The following is a 17,242-nucleotide window of genomic DNA, read 5'->3' on the forward strand; positions in this document are numbered from 1 at the left end:
TGTTAAGTGTTAATTTGTTTGATGTTCAATTGTTGAGGTTTACTCTATCTCATATGCATATTTCAAAACCATGTTTTTGTAATACTGTGGGTTTTTTATTTATGTATTCAAATAAAAGCTTTAAATTTAAAAATAGATCTTGTAACAATCGAGGCATTTAATCTTGCATCAGATATATGATATTCCCACTTTTTAAATTGATTACCTGCTATTTAACTGGTAATCCAATACCACTGGAACATGTGACTTGGTAGAGCTGGTTATTTATATATATATATAGAGAGAGAAAAAACATAAATTGACTTATTATTATGCAGAGCATTATTACTTCTTCCAAGTTCTTAACGGAAGTGTTCCTCAACAAAGCCCTATGTCTGGATAATTTCCATTTACCCATCTATTAATTTTAACAATGCTTCTCTGTCTTGTCCTAGAAAAGTACACATACTGATTTCTTATTTTTTTTTATATTAATTATCAGTTCTACACTGGTTCTGAGGTATGGATATATTGATTGTGTATATTGATTGCTTTGACAAACAACTTTGATGCAACGGCTTTTCCAAACATTGTGGATCCCTCAGAATTTTCTATAAGTAAAACAAAATTTCAACACTAAAAATATTTTATCAGTTTGTTTATTAATATCAACTCAACTTCACTCTTTACTAAGAAACCATTTGGTCAAAAACACAACAAAAGCAAACAAACAATGAATAGTGTAACTCTAGTGTGATAAGTTTAAAGAGGTATGCATCCGAGAGAATTTTCAGTAAGTGTATTTTTACTATATACTTTGATAAAGAATAAAATTTAAGAGACATGAGGGGGATACATGCCTTGTTTCTTGGTAAAAGTTAGTGAAACTTGACCTTTTTGCACTTAGGAAAAAAGTTTGAAATATTGACTTAAGCTACCGCTGATTAAAAATTTGTCAACATGACAATATGTTTTATGAAATAAAATACTGAAGGATAGTAATGTATAGTTTTGGTCTGTATAGACAAAAAAAAATCATCAAAGTCTATTATATGAATTGTGAACATTTAGCACTTAAAAATAGCAAAATTCAACATAAACAGAATATGTTTCAAAAATTCAATAAAGGAGTTATGCTAAAATTTTGCATATTATTACTAAACTTTTATTTTGTTTATCTAGAACAAAAAAATGGGGTTACATTTCATTTTTTTTAAATAATTAAAACATAAAATGGTTTATCTTAAAATTTGATAAATAAGTTTAAAGTCTCTACTATTTGTTTGAACAAATAGTTGTGCATGCATAATGATTTCTTCATTTTTGGAGATGTTTAAAAGCAACTATAAAATTAAGATAAGCAAATTTGTATGCATTTCTTTTATGAAATCCATCCGCATGAAAAAACAGTTCCCAAGAAAACTCCCTTAAAAAGCATTTGACTTTCTATCTTATAATAACATTACGTTACATTGTATATACACAATATTTTATAAATATGATAATTATTATTAAACACTGATCATTTTGAAAAGTATTAATCCCGTTCCATTGAAATCCTAATGCTTATAGGAGTATATGCTTCCTTAATAAACTCAGTAGCAAAGAATTTCCCATTTTCCCTGCTGTTCATACCTTTGGCTTTGACCTTCATTCAAGAGATGTGGTTTTTAATACTGGTAGTAAGAAAAAAAAATTACATAAAAAAATATCCAAGCTTCTGATTCATAATGATCATGTTAACAACCGTGTCCTTTGAAAAAGTGATCCTAAAATTTATAGGTATCTTTTATGAAGATATATCACAAACATATACATGTATGTACAATCCCCTTTTCTTTTTATATTAAACTCTCAATATCTTGAACCCTCAGATTTCTCTGTTTTCCCTGGTGCCATCAAGTTTGAGAGCAGGAGGTTTGACTGTACTTCGAGATAAAAGGTAAAAGCTATTTTAACCTTGACAATGGGTCAGGTGACCTAAGAATTCTTCCAACAATCCTCCGCTTATGTAATAAATAAAAAGTTTATAACTTGAACGTTACTTATCACATCACATCACATAAAAGCGTTTGATTAAAGGATATACGGCTAAACAGACCCAATCACTATGATAAGGCACCAACATTTCGATGCAAGACCCTAATAACGCAAATAACATAAAACATCAATCAAAGAATAAAATAAAAGTATCGGGAAAACTCTTAAAAAACAACAAACTTTAAATAAATTACTGCCTCTGATGGCAAACAAATCATAAACTTTGTTTCAAAGATCTCTCACCCATATACAGGAATACATTATCTAGCATAACAAGTCTACCAAACACCCTGAACAAACTTGGTATCATAAGATGTTTGTCCGAACTCTATTTAATGATTCTAGAGACATTTTATCTCTTGTATAACCATAATGATGAAGTGTCTTTATCATCTATTCTTTGTAATTATCTAGCCTACCATTTACATGTATCTGTGTCATATAAGTAAACCAAAAGTAAAACTAATCAATGCCCCTCCTCAAAAATCCTGTGTGTATATTAAAAGGGGGGGGGTGACATTTAATATATATTTTGTACCGGTATATCTGGACCCTCTACATCAATTCTGCTATACATGCTGAAATTTTTATATTAAACCCTAAATAATGTTTAATGTTAAACTTTTTGATCTGGTGGTCTTTGAAATATTGGTTAAACAAGTGATAAGAAGACATGCATTGTTACAACATAAAAATCACCTGAGGGACGCAATTTAAATGCCATATGATCAGATCTACATTTTGTTGACATATAAATGCAGTAAAACAAAACAAAGCAATTAAGCACTGGTATCAGTAATACAATTCTATCAAAAATAAATAAAACACTACAAGATATGTCCTTATGTAACAATGAGATCAAAACAGGTAGCACTAAAAACATCTGTTGTGGTGAATGTCTTGGCACAAAACTGACACAATCATTGGCAGATTTGTTCTTCTGTTGAAATAAATGTCAAAGTTAATTGTAAAGAAACTGGATGAACTCCATGTTTAACTTTGTGACCCTATGTCACCGGGTGACCTTGACCTGGTCAGAGATAGGTGACCTTCACCTGATCAGGTATGTAACCTTGACCTGGTCAGAGATATGTATTCTCAGTCTGAGTGGCTGCACCTCTGGTGAAATGTTCCACATCTTCAATGGTCTCAGGAAGGGGTTTCTTGTGGGTCTCTGGGAGGAAGCATGCTAAGATTCCCCCTACAACCATGATAACACCGAACACAACTAAAGGAATGTAGGACTGGGTGCTACTGGTCTGAAACAAAGGCACATTTTATCAAGAAACTCACTGTCTAAAATAACGAAAATGGAAACAAACTTAAATGTCAAAAAAGTCCAAATTTGAAAATCCTTTATACATATTTTTTTTTTAATTTCAGAATATTATGTATAGTATTGAAGTATATAGCACCACAGTAAAGGACTCAGTTAAGTGTTGCTGTCAATGGGTCTCTATAGTTTATCAGGTGTGCTGAACAAATCCTGAAATACAAATACTTACTGCATAAACTATCAGAGGGGCAGCTATTCCTCCTAAATTCTCAAAGAATGAAGATAGCCCCAGAGCATGGTTTCTAAAAATGAGTAAAAAGGTTTTATATAAAGGTTTTCATTGGATGTATGTCTCATCTCTCTCTCTTTTCTTTCTTTCTTTTTTTTAATTTTAAAACGCATAACGAATTGCACTTTGAATTATTGTATGTGGGAATGTACATGTATGTACACTGCAGTATTTTACATATGTCCAAGTTTTACAATGTAACTGTGTTTAACATAGTTAAATCTTTTCCATTTTCCATACTAAGTGAATGAAGGTCAAATGCCCTCCCTCTTTGAAAGGGCACCTGTGAGTGTCCAGAGTCCCAAGTAGCTTCCATCAAGATAATAAATACACTTCAACTTCACTACCTCGAACGCCAATATCTCAAATACCATGGGTATGTCAAAGTGAGTCGAAAGTCCCAATAACATTTTGTTTACATAATTTACCCTCAATATCTCAACTCCTTGGATAACTCTCAGTTTTTTCTTGATCCCATTGAGTTCAAGATGATGAGGTTTGGCTGTATATGTAATACTTGGATACCACAGATATGTCATTTGTTTCTTGTATTTTAACCCCTGTATCTAATTCTCATGGCATCTTAAGTTTTTTTATTGGCCCCAATTGAGATCAAGATAAAGAGATTTGATTGTATCACACCAGTACTACATGTATAATATCATACCAATATTACATGACTTGTATATTATACCAATATTACATGACTTGTATATTATACCTGACAACTGTGGGGAAGATTTCTGAGGAATAAAGGTAAGACAGAGAATATGCTCCGGTAATTCCGAACTTTCCTATCATGGCTGCTGTAATCTGTAACCAGCCTAGGTCAACACCAGAATCTGCAAAGAATCTGTATAATTAAGCACATACAATGTAGATTATTCATAAAGAGTAATTAGTGCTGATATCTCAGTTTCTTCAGTCTATTGATATACAGTATAATGAATATATTACGTCTGTTAAATACTTTTTTACCTGTTTTATTGGGAATGAATATAGTAATAATGTTCATAATCCCTGACAACAGCAGGAAAAATATGACAGGTCTTCTACGTCCAACCCTGTAAAACACAAAATTATCACTACAAATAGATATTGTGATCTGCTATTGAAAGCAAAAAGAAGTCACTCAACTGGCTGTACTTGGATGTTAATCAGAAAAAAAGAGATTTTTTTCAATTCACTTTCACTATCTCCATTATGATAAATCATGATTCATATATTCATTTCATTATATGAAAAAAAAAATTGAAAGAACAAGGGAGATAACTCCCGTACCAGTTAATGATGAACATGCAGATAATAAGAGCAGGGATCTCGACAATCCCACTGATCCCAAGGTTCAGGAACTGGTTACCATGGAGTTGGGGTGTGGCAAAGAGAATCCCAAAATAACATACACTGTCAGCTGTCCTAAAAAACAGAAGGAAATGTATGAACACATGTGAAGATTTCCTAACAGTTAAAATTTCGTAACAGGAAAGGAGAGAATTTATGGCTGAACTGGAAATAGAACTCCGGACCTCTTCATCACTAGTCAGGTTTCTAACCACTGAGCTACCCAGGCCAATATCCATGGCCCAAACTATTACATTCCTCCCTCATAAATTTGTCTTCAATCTACAAGACACAATCCAAGTTCTATTTTCCCCTGGCAGGATTTTTCACCTGCAAGTCCAAGAGGTGGTCAATGGCACCAAATTATGTAACAAGAAAGAAGAAAATGTATGGTTGGACTGGGAATCATACCTGGGACCCCTTAATCACTAGTCAGGTGCTCTAACCACTGAGCTGTATACCTGACCCTTGTTGATCAAACCTGTCTGACTGCCACAGTCCAATAAGCTATCAATTAATGTTGAATTTTTAAAAAGCAGAAAACATATTTTTTCAGCATTTTAAAATCATTTGTATCAATTACCAGTTCTGACCTAAAACTTGATTTTGATTTTTACAAATATAGTTTTAAAAAAATCTTACCATAAATAAAACATTATTAAGGTGTATCTCCTCAATTTGGAGGTCTTAAAGAGGTCAAGCACAGTATATTTCCTTGTGTCCTTTGACCTTAGGAGGCCCACTTGGCTCTGACCGACACCTGAGGTTTCCATCGGCTCCTGTTCCTGTATAGCTAACAGTTCAGCTGGGATCTCCTTATTGTTTACTTTAGCAGCAAACTTTGCCACAGTTTTAGCCTGATTATATTTCTTTTTAGCTATAAGCCATCGAATGGATTCTGGTAAAAACCTAAACACAAATTCACTCTGATAGCAACAGTATTTTGGTTATTTACCTATTAAAGGAAGCAATATGACTTTCAAATAAAATTTTACCATATAAAGAATACTGATTTTCTAAAATTTTTAACATGGTGGGTGAATATCAACTTTAAATGGTCAAATCATTTTTTTTCTAAGTAGCATAAAAAAGTGGGTTGCAAAGGCAGAATTGACTGCATATACATATATATCAGATTAACTATTTTCATACCAGGCATAAATGATGGTAAGAAAATTTGGCACAGAGATCACAAGCTGTAGAGTTCTCCAGTCTCGTATAAAGTAACCCATTACTGCCAAGACCACCAGCCCTATCCCCCAGGAACAGTTAATGCCCACTGAGGGAAAGGAACGATTGGATGCCGGAAACATCTCTGTTACCATGACATAGGTTGTCAAGGCAATAGGCTAAAACAAACCAATCTCAATATCAATCACAACGAACACGTAAATATTTGCGATTATTTGGAATATAAAAAAGCTTGAATAATAATTGCATAATATAAAGTTCATTTTGTAAATAAGCCCCTGATTGAGACAAAACCATACTTGACCTCTATTTTCAACTGACCTTGACCTGTTAAGTTCTTACTTGTTCAGTATAAATACAAGTACGTGTAATTACAAATATTAATAATAAATAACTAATGAGATTAATCTACCGTAATACATGTATGTATAAAATATAAAGATTTGATTTTATAAACATACCATGTTTAGTAAGGCTATAAAAAATCTTAACACAGTGAACATGGCGTAACTGCTAGCAAAGGCTGTTCCTATACCGATGGCCCCTTGTATCCACAGCATTCCTAGAATAACCCACTTCCTGCCAAATTTGTCAGACAGCGGAGTGAGAAACAGAGCCCCCAGTGTGTTCCCCACCATGTAGATTGTAGAGGACAAATCCACCAGGAAATTATTATCACACACCAGGTCCCACTAGAAATATCGAAAGGATTCATCAAACTTTCTGTCACAGCTCCAGTATCAAGAATTCTTGTGTGCTGTCACATCTTTAATTTTTATGCTAATGATTCATATTATTATTACTAGATGATTAAAGTCATAACAGTTCTGCTCTAATTTTCATTAAAATAACTCTCTGTGGGGTTGGATTTTTTTTGTTCACCTGAAATGCTTGTCTTATAGAAATACCTCTGTTAATATAGTGGAATCAAATTCACTTCCGTATGTCCAGCCTTGATCACATGACTTGGTTTGATTCTGGGTTAGAGACTTCATCACACATTTTTCAAAGTCTCCATTTGAGTCTACAGGAATAATGACTGCCACTGATTCATTTACAGGCACCTGTTGAATGAGGCTAAAAGTTAAATCTCCAAACTCTGAGCAAAGTAAGCCCAACTGCAACCCTTTTGAACACCTTACTGAATTTTCCATCTATCAATTTAAACTAATATTCTGCGGAATTTTACTTCCTAAACTTTACAGAAATGGAAAGTACATCTAAGACGTTAAAATTTAATTAAAATTTGGTGCTTAATTTGATCAAGTCTTGCTTCACAAACACTTTGTGTGGTTCGATGCATGGATCGAATTATATTTAGTTTGATAATGTCCTTACCTTACAGTGGTGACCTGGATCTCCTCCCAGAAACAGAATGGCCATCACTGGCCAGGCTCCTCTCATGTAGATAAAGGACACACATAGGAAAAAGAGGACCTGGAATAGGCCGAACCGGCCAAGGCTCTCCAATATCTTATCTCCATCCATCTACAATATAAAAATAACTTATACAGAAAGGAGAGGACCTGAAATAGGCCAAACTGACCCGGATTCTCTAAAAATCTTAAAACCGGTGATCAGAAAAGTTCATTTAGCTTTCAGCTCAGGTGAGCTAAAAACTACTCTCTAAATGACACATGATAATGTGTATGCCTACAGATAGCAAAGGAACATTCAATGTCTTCACTCGTAAAAGAATCAGAGAGAAACTACTATATGTAGTACATATATGGTATGTGCAACTTTGCAACCATGTGTAAAGTGACAAAACAGTTACCGGTACATAAAATATAAATGATAAAGTCAAGATTAAGGAACCATATATATATTTTTTTTTTTGTATTTTATATTTCACAGTGAGGTATAAATACTGAATTAACATTTTAAAACCCTGAGTAGATGCAGAATATCTTACCTTCACAGTTGAACAAGTAGACCTACAGGTGTGTCATTGTTGTTAAAGTGTTCCAGAATACCTGTACAGGTATGCTGTCATCTTTATCTCACATCCTTTTAACACTCAGTTGACCTCATTTCTTTTATTACGTGGTGCTTGCATTTTTCGACATATTTTCATGCTACTTGAAAAGAACAAGAATATGCAGAAAGATTTATTACATCTAATTTTGTGGTAAAATATTACATACATTTTTGATATACCTCTATAAATGAGTTCAAGTTTAATCTGTCTCCTTTTTGATTTTCGGGTTTGAATTTTTGGTTTGTTTATAATTACAAGTATTCACTTTCGAGATGGTTCTAGTTTATCTTAAAAGATTTTTTTGCCCCTATAATCAAAGATTTGGGGGCATATAGTTTTTGCCCTGTCCGTCCATCTTCTGTCTGTCTGTTTGCCAGAAAAAAAATTTAACTTCTGATTGGTTGGAGCTATGGCTTTCAAATTGACCTTGGACATAACTTTTGAACAGTTGGTGCTTGGGCTTTCAAACTTCACAGGTGCATTTCTTGTGACAAGACCTTCCTTTGCATACCAACAATGTTGAACCTTTGACTTTGACCTTGGAGTTTGACCTACCTTTAAAAAAACTTTAACCTTGGTCATAACTTTTGAAAAGTTAGTGCTAGGGCTTTTATACTTCACATGTGTATTCCTTGTGACAAGACCTTCCTTTGGATACAAACAACTTTGACCTTTTGGCCTTGACCTTGGAGTTTGACCTACTTTAATTTTCAAAACCTTGCCCTTATCTTTTGAACAGTTATTGCTAGGGTTTTCATATTTCATATGTGCATTCCTTGTGACAAGACCTTCCTTGGATACCAACATCTTTGACCTTGACCCTGGAATTTGACCTACATTTGAAAAACTTTAACCTTTGCCACAACTTTTAAACAGTTCATGCTAGGGATTTCATACTTCACATGTACATTTCTTGTGACAAGACCTTCCTTAAGATACCAACAACTTTGACCCTTTGATATTAACCTTGGAGTTTGACCTACTTTTGAAAAAACTTTAACCTTGGCAATAACTTTTGAACAGTTGGTGCTATGGCTTTCATACTTTAGTTTACATGTATATTCCTTGTGACAAGACCTTCCTTTGGATACCAACAATTTTGGCATTGACTTTGACCTTGGAGTTTGACCTACTTTTAAAAAACTTTAACCTTGGCCATAACATTTGTTAATGAACATTTGGTTCTAGGGCTTTCACATTTCATGAACATGTGTATCACTTGTGACAAGACCTTCCTTTGGGCACCATTTGACCTTGACCTTGTACTTACTTTTAAAAAAACTTTAACCTTTGCCATAACTTTTCAATGGTGGTGCTAGGGCTTTCATGTTTCACAGGTATATTCCTCGAGACAAAACCTTTCTTTGGGTACCAACATTTTTGATCTCTTGACCTGGAGTTGACCTGCATTTGAGAAACTTTAACCTTCGCTATAAGCTGCCATATGGGGGCATCAGTGTTTCACAAACACTTCTTGTTTTTCCATAGAAATTATGGGTTTTCCTTTGATTCAGGTTACTTTGTATGTTTATGTGCATCTGGTATTTATGTACATACCATGGCATGTTAATTCTTGCTCATAAAAATAATCTTTCAAAATATTTCCTCTACATTTAATCTATTGTATTAGGGTACATATTACACCCTACTGTCTGCTTTATAGAAAAAAAGTTTCCTCATTATACTGGATAACATATTTTTCTTCTCTTCTTCTGAAGAGAGAGAGAGAGAGAGAGATTGACTTATCATACTTTCATTGTACACATATACAGTAGTTCACAGAATGACATGGACTTAAAATAAATATCTAATTATGTAGGCACACATATCAACAGGGTTGTTATTTACACATAAAATATCATATTTTGTTGCATTTATGGATTAATCTGCATAATGTTAGGTTTAAAGACTCAATATGTCTTCCAAAATTGTTGATTAACCAAAAGAATTACCGGATATGTAAGTATATGTATTGATATAAACTTTTGAAGCTGTTGAGCTTTTTGTTATCTTGGGGTACACGTACCTACTGGTACCTATATCGGCTTAACTCCAGAGGAATTTATTGATGTTTTCTTAAGTACACAGACAGAATAGCTAGATAAATTTTAAGTTACATAATGAGTCAAAATCATGTGTTTCTTGTAAGATAATTGTATCTTAAAAAAAGATTTATGTGAAATATGAATAATGCTAAGTTTTGACAACTCAGTTGCACGGTAAAGCAACAAAAAAACTGAAAAATGTAAGTGCCGGAATAACAAAGGTTAATGTACATGTATCTACAGCTTAGTTGTTATCGTCAATGTCAACAATGTCAAGGTCATGCGACTTATATTTTCAAACTTGTAAACAACATTGAATTGGAGCAAGCAGAAGTGAGGAATATGTTCTGATCATCTTTAATGAAGATTGTATCAAAACCCTCAGTCATCCCATATTTATTTAAGGAATAACTGTCTAATTTTTTGGATTCATGATGTGATCAATCGAGTGGCTTGCATGATAATTTGCATAAATGCCGAAGGCGTTTATGCATAAAATTATCACGCAAGCCAATCGATTGATCATCGTCATGAATCCAAAAAATCTGACAGTTATTCCTTATATTTACATGCTCCTGATTCTGCAAATTCCCGTGCTAATAGCCCCGCTTCTGTCTCTATTTGTCCCGCCCCGCACGTGATTTTTTTTAATCGCGCCTATCGATGAACCAGTAGATTTATGTAGAAATAAAGTATTTTTACAATTTGTAATTTTATCTCGGACAAAGACATTGGAAATGTAAATATATCTATGGAATTGACCCCATGGTAAATTCTTCAACTTTTCTGCTCATGCATGCAATAAAGAGGAAGAAGTGATGTAATATTTTTGTGTTGGGGCAAACAAAATTATTTTTACTTTTATTTTCCTCCATGAAAGTAGATTTTTTAGTTTCTGAAACCTGTAATTTTCTAAAACCTAATATCTTCAAGAATTGAACAAAATTTGCATTGTCATCCAAAAATTCTTCTTTTGTCAGTTTTCCCCTTTTTCTGTCACGGTGTCTCTTTAATATTTGTTGCTATGAAACCTTCAATCTAAAAAGCATGTTTGAGAAATGATAAACTAAGACTCTAGTATTCAGACACTTTTAACAAAAAATAATTTATTCTTTTATTCAAAATTATAAAAGATATAGATATCTTGAACAACAATTGTTACAATTTCATAACTTTCAAAATGATATGGACAAACTGTATTTCTTAGAAACTAAAAATTTAAGGTACTAAAAACAAGAGGCCCATGGGCCACATTGCTCACCTGAGCACAATGGCTAGACAAAAGCACAAATCAGTTCACTATTGAAAAGATTATTGAGGGGGGAGGGGCTTGAATTTTAAACTACATGATGATGCTTCCATGTCAATATAAAAAATGGCTTTGTTGTACATGAGAAGATTTCAAAAAAAAAATTCCATATATTCCTTTGTAAAAATTTGATCCCCCGTTGTGGCTCCTCTTATTCCAGGAGTCATCATTTGCACAAACTTGAATCTACACTACCTGAGGATGCTTCCATATCAATATGACTAAACATAGCTTTTCTGTTCTTGAGAAGAAATTTGTTTTCTATATGTTCTTATATAAAATTTTCGATCCCCCATTGTGGCCCCACCCTATACCCAGGGGTAATCATTTGAACGAAATTGAACCTACACTACCTGAGGATGCTTCCATATCAAAATGACTAAACATGATTTTCTGTTCTTGAGAAAAAGATATTTTCCTATATGTTCCTATGTAAATTGGGGGTCATGATTTTAATAAACTTGAATCTACACTACCTGAGGATGCAAATTCATATCAAAATGACTAATCATGGCTTTGCAGTTCTTTTTCAGAAGATATTTTCCTATATATTTCTATTTAAGACTTTGATCCTCCATTGTGGCCCCACCCTACCCCAGGGGGTCATGATTTGAACAAACTTGAATCTACACTACCTGAGGATGGATGCTTCCATATAAATATGACCAATCAGGGCTTTACTGTTCTTGAGAAGAAGATTTTTCTCATATATTTCAATATCAAACTTTGACCCTCCGTTGTGGCCCCACCCTACCCCTGGGGGTCATGATTTGAACAAACTTGAATCTACACTACCTGAGGATGCTTCCATATAAATATGACTCATCATGGCTTTGCTGTTCTAGAGAAGAAGATTTTTAAAGATTTTTCCTATATATTTCTATGTAAAACTTTGATCCTCCATTGTGGCCCCACCCTACCCCCGGGGGTCATGACTTGAACAAACTTGAATCTACACTACCTGAGGATGTTTCCATATAAATATGACTCATCATGGCTTTGCTGTTCTTGAGAAGAAGATTTTTACAGATTTTTCCTATATGTTTCTATGTATAACTTTGATCCTCCATTGTGGCCCTGCCCTACCCCCAGGGGTCATGATTTGAATAAATTTGAATCTACACTACCTGAGGATATTTCCACATGAGTTTCATCTTTCCTGACCCTGTGGTTCTTGAGAAGAAGATTTTTAAAAGATGCTATTCATTTTTCTCTAATTCTTAATTATCTCCCCTTGAAAGAGGGTGTGGCCCTTCATTTGAACAAACTTGAACCCTCTTCACCCAAGGATGCTTTGTGGCAAGTTTGGTTGAAATTGGCCCAGTAGTTCTGGAGAAGAAGTCGAAAATGTGAAAAGTTTACAGACAGACAGACAGACGGACAGCTAGACGGACAGACGGACTACAGACAAAATGTGATCAGAAAAGCTCACTTGAGCTTTCAGCTCAGGTGAGCTAAAAATGATTGGGTGGGGGTGATTTGTCTGGTCAGTCTGAGAACATCATACATTATTAATTTTTTTATTTTTGGCCTTATCTTCTCTTTCTGCTCCTTTTATGTCCAAATATCCATAAATTATATTTATCAAGCCGATGAGTATACAGGAATATACATATATTCTTCTGATCTAACCACCCTTGTCTTATAAACCTCATAAAGTTAAATGAATCATTGATAGAATGATTAGGCCATCTTTAAAAAATTGTTTGTTTGCCCTCTCCCAATCGACTGGCTGAAAATGGTCCGACTCAAGATTTTTTAATCTCCAGGAAACGATTTTTTTTTCATTCCTGTATATTCTCATCCCCTCAAACAGTATTTTGAAATTTTCTGGGGGAAAAAAAATGGACCCACCTACCTGCCGACCCAAGGCAAACAAACATTATTTTTAAAGATGGTCTTATTAAGATGCTGGTGAAAAACTGTCATTCAAGTCAAATCAGGTCCAAACTCCTTCCTCCCCTTTCAGATAAAATTTGCCTCCCAAATGTTGAATACCAAAAATCTCACAGGTGAAAAAAATTCTGATCTTTTTGATTTGTACTTATTCATGCAGTCAGTATGGCCCTGCTGTTCTTCCTCAGCAGATTTCCCTCCTATATATTCCTGTGTAAAACTTCAATCACATATTGTGTCCCCATCCTATCACTGGAGGTCATGATTTAAACAAACTTAAATCTATACTACCTGAGGATGCTTCCATATAGATATGACTAATCAGGGCTTTGCTGTTCTTGAGAAGATTTTTAAAAATTTTTCCAATACATTCCTTTGTAAAACTTTGATCACATATTGTGGCCCCAACCCATCCCCGGAGGTCATGATTTGAACAAATTTTAACCTAACTACCTGAAGATGCTACCAAATAGATCTCATTTTTCATGGCTTTGCTGTTCTTGAGAAGATTTAAAGATTTTCCCTACAAATTCCTATGTAAAACTTTGATCCTTCATTTCTGTCCCACTCTACAGGGTTGCAAATAACCACTTGCCCACTTGCAAATGCCAGTAATTTTGCCTGTGGGCAACCAACTTTTGAGGGTAGTACATGTATTGCCCACATGGCGAGTAAGAATTTTATCGGACATTTTCTGGAACCTTATCATGCTTTGGTTCCACTATTAAATGCACTTTCGTTTTCACTGTTTTCTTCCTATAAAATATTTTCAAGACCCAGAATCGTGTCAATGAAAGTATGAAAATTCATTTATGTATCAAGAGTAGTGGGTTTTAGTCCAATTAAGGTGAACGCTGTATTATTCACAATTAGCAGCTTTATATTCATTAATTTTCCTCCTGAAATTAAAATGGTGAAAATGTTTTCTAATTCTTTGCTGCTACTGTGGGCAAAAATATTTCATGTTATGAAATATTTTTATGAAATATGAAACTTTGAAAGTCAGTAAAGTATGCTTTCTGTCAGTTAAGTACGCTTTCTGTAATTTTACGACAGAAATATTTCATTCAAAAAACATATCTTGAAGTGAATGAAAACATGGAATTCCAAACAATTGGTTTCGAAATCCCCAGGAAAAATGAAATTAATAACTGTGGACAGGAATGTATTTGATATTATCATAAGAAATGATTTTTTTTACCAAGTGAACAGTAAGTAATGGGCCTCAAAATATCAATATGGGCTAGTAAAACTTGTGAAGTTGGGAGCCCACATGGCCCCTAAGTTTAAAATGTTATTTGCAATCCTGACTCTATCCCCAGGGGTTATGATTTGAACAAACTTGAATCTACGGTACCTGAAGATACATCCATATAAATATGACATCATGGCTTTGCTGTTCTTGTCAAATGAGGAGAAAATTTTTAAATATTTTTCGTATGTATTCCAAAGTAAAACTTTGAACACCCATTGTGGCCCCTCCATAACTCTGGGGGTTATAATGATTTGAATAAACTTGAATTCACATGACCTGCAGATGCATACATATAAATAAGACTATTCCCACTTTGCTGTTCTTGAGAAGATGATTTTTAAAGATTTTTCCTATATATTCCTAGGTAACACTTTGATCACTTATTGTGGCCCCATCCTACCCCAAGGGCTATGTAAAAGCTTTCACATAAGTTTCATTTTTTTTCTGGTTCAGTGGTTCTTTGGTAGAAGATTTTTAAATGACCCCACCCAATTTTCACCATTAAATTATCTCCCCTTGGAAGAAGGTGCAACCCTTCATTTGAATAAATTTGAATCCCCTTCACCTAACACTACAAGAATACCCTGTGCAAAGTTTGGTTGAAATTGGCCCTGTGGTTCTGGAGAAGAAGATGAAAATGTGAAAAGTTTATGATGACAACAACAAGGACAGACAATAGAAAGGCTCACTTTAGCCATCAGCTCTGGTGAGCTAAAAAAGTTTGAAGACTCCTGAAGGCCTAGACAAATCTAAACAGAAATCAGCTAAGAGCAAGCAAATTGCTGAAAGCCACTCATTTTGAGAACTCTGCAAAGTAAAAGAAAATGTAACCTTAATGTCCTTGCAAAACCTTTTTTTTTAAAACTGTACTGCCTAGACCCTGTGAATACTTCCTGTTAGCTTGTCTTTGCTTGTTATCATCTATCTGTGTGCATCAGGCACTTTAACCATCGGCATCCTGTTCATATTTTAGCTACCCTGACTCTTGTTAATATGAGTAACAAGATTATATGATACACTTTCAATGAGATTAAAAATAACATCCTCCAATTCATGTTATTCATTTCTTTGAGGTACAGTGAAGATATTTAATTAAAACAAATTTTACCTCATGCATTTCAAGGGGTATTAGCAACTAGGGTGGAAATATATGCAGCATTGAATCTGAATTATTTTGCTCATCAGGGAACCTTTTTTACTAATGTTTGACACATATGGGATCGACAACTGAGTGAATATAAAAAAAAAAATTAAATTGCAATTTACCTCCAATGAATCGTCCGACACACTCTAAATCCAGTGGATCTTGTGTACACTTTTTACATCTGTATTTATAACCTTTCAGCAAAAAATTCCGATTGCAAAGCTGATGTAATTGACCTTCATGGAAAAATAATTTTAAAAAGCTGTGCAATGCACGTGTAGTCTTACAACAGTTGTTCAAGGTCGGACAAAACAGATTAATCGAATAAAAATATATCTAAGTACCTACCAAAGGTTTTCGAGCTGCCTCCTTAAGAACTTACTAAAATAGAAATTCTAGACGACAAGGAACATTGTTGTAGTACTACTGGACGACAGCAGACATGTCCTAAACAACACTGAACATGTAACATGCGGTGCGTCTTTTCATCTGAATCCTACTTTCACTTTGGGATTGTTCTGCAATCGTTCCCCGAATGGTTCGTCCTTTAAAATTTAAAGGCTTGACACTTTACTAACACCTACTTAAATGTTGCAGATAGTATTTTTTTTAAACAATGTTAAGGCTAAAAATAGTGGGGAAAACTAAAAATCTATTCTAACTGACAAACCTAAGGTTCAAATTGAAAGGCCTTACCCTACAAAATATAAATACGCCACGTATAAGAGGAAACAATAACTATATATAAGCCCAATTACACCACGAAGATAAATTTCACATATTTATATATGTAAAGACATATTAATTTATTTCATTTGTATCGTAATTAATAAACGAGTCCTCTGCGACTCCGCACACGTTTGGTACAAACGAACTCTGGTGTATGACACGTTTACAAAGTAGTACAATTGTAAAATCCACAAGTATTAGCTTTTCTAAAAAGCTTGTCTGACTTGAGCAAATTTATTTTTACGCGAAGAATCAAAAAAAGTTAAATCCAGTGTAATCAACGTGACTCTGAGTAATGAAACGAATTCTTTTGCTAAGAAACAATATTAATAAAAGTTTAAACAAGTGGCATCAGCATAAATTTAAACTTGGACATGAATTTATTCCATATACACTACATATATTTATACTTGTAATTTCCTTTTTTATGGACGTAGGGTCCGGCCGGGGGAGGGGGAGTGCCCCCCCCCCTATTTATGCCGATTCATACATAGCTATATTTTATGATTTTGTCTCCTAAATCATGAAACTTATATTTAACTTCTGATAACTTGATAGTGTCCATCTTAAACTGAAAATTTCTGAAATTTCTTCCAACGGGCCTGTTCATGGATAAAAAGATATAACCAGTGCTTTTGAAAGAAAAACTACAACACATAAAAATCTAAACATCAACTGGTGAACAATTTTGATAATTAAGAAATGTTTTATTTAAAAAAAAAAAATAAACGTGTTACAAATGAGCTAACATCTTTGCATTTAGCAAA

General features: G+C 33.9%; 1 protein-coding gene across 2 annotated transcripts; it reads right to left on the minus strand.

Moving 5' to 3' along the window:
• Positions 1-1,162: 1,162 nt before the first annotated feature.
• On the minus strand, positions 1,163-16,186 carry LOC133176043 (organic anion transporter 3-like). Of its 2 annotated transcripts, none has more exons than XM_061311224.1 (12): positions 16,095-16,186; positions 8,032-8,194; positions 7,455-7,604; positions 7,025-7,180; positions 6,578-6,808; positions 6,078-6,274; positions 5,568-5,834; positions 4,866-5,000; positions 4,563-4,648; positions 4,306-4,426; positions 3,525-3,597; positions 1,163-3,278 (listed from the first exon to the last, which is right to left on the minus strand). In XM_061311224.1, the coding sequence occupies exons 3-12, from the start codon at positions 7,602-7,604 to the stop codon at positions 3,102-3,104; spliced, it is 1,593 nt and encodes a 530-aa protein (XP_061167208.1). In that variant the 5' UTR covers positions 8,032-8,194; positions 16,095-16,186; the 3' UTR covers positions 1,163-3,101. The 2 variants fall into 2 exon arrangements, with proteins under 2 accessions (XP_061167208.1, XP_061167201.1); XM_061311217.1 differs by having other exon boundaries at positions 8,032-8,197; positions 16,095-16,184.
• Positions 16,187-17,242: the final 1,056 nt, after the last annotated feature.

This window comes from Saccostrea echinata, unplaced genomic scaffold (assembly GCF_033153115.1).
Source record: "Saccostrea echinata isolate AGI-Se365-2 ecotype Australia unplaced genomic scaffold, CSIRO_AGI_Sech_v1 ptg000002l, whole genome shotgun sequence".
In the NCBI taxonomy this organism is placed as follows: Eukaryota; Metazoa; Mollusca; class Bivalvia; order Ostreida; family Ostreidae; genus Saccostrea; species Saccostrea echinata.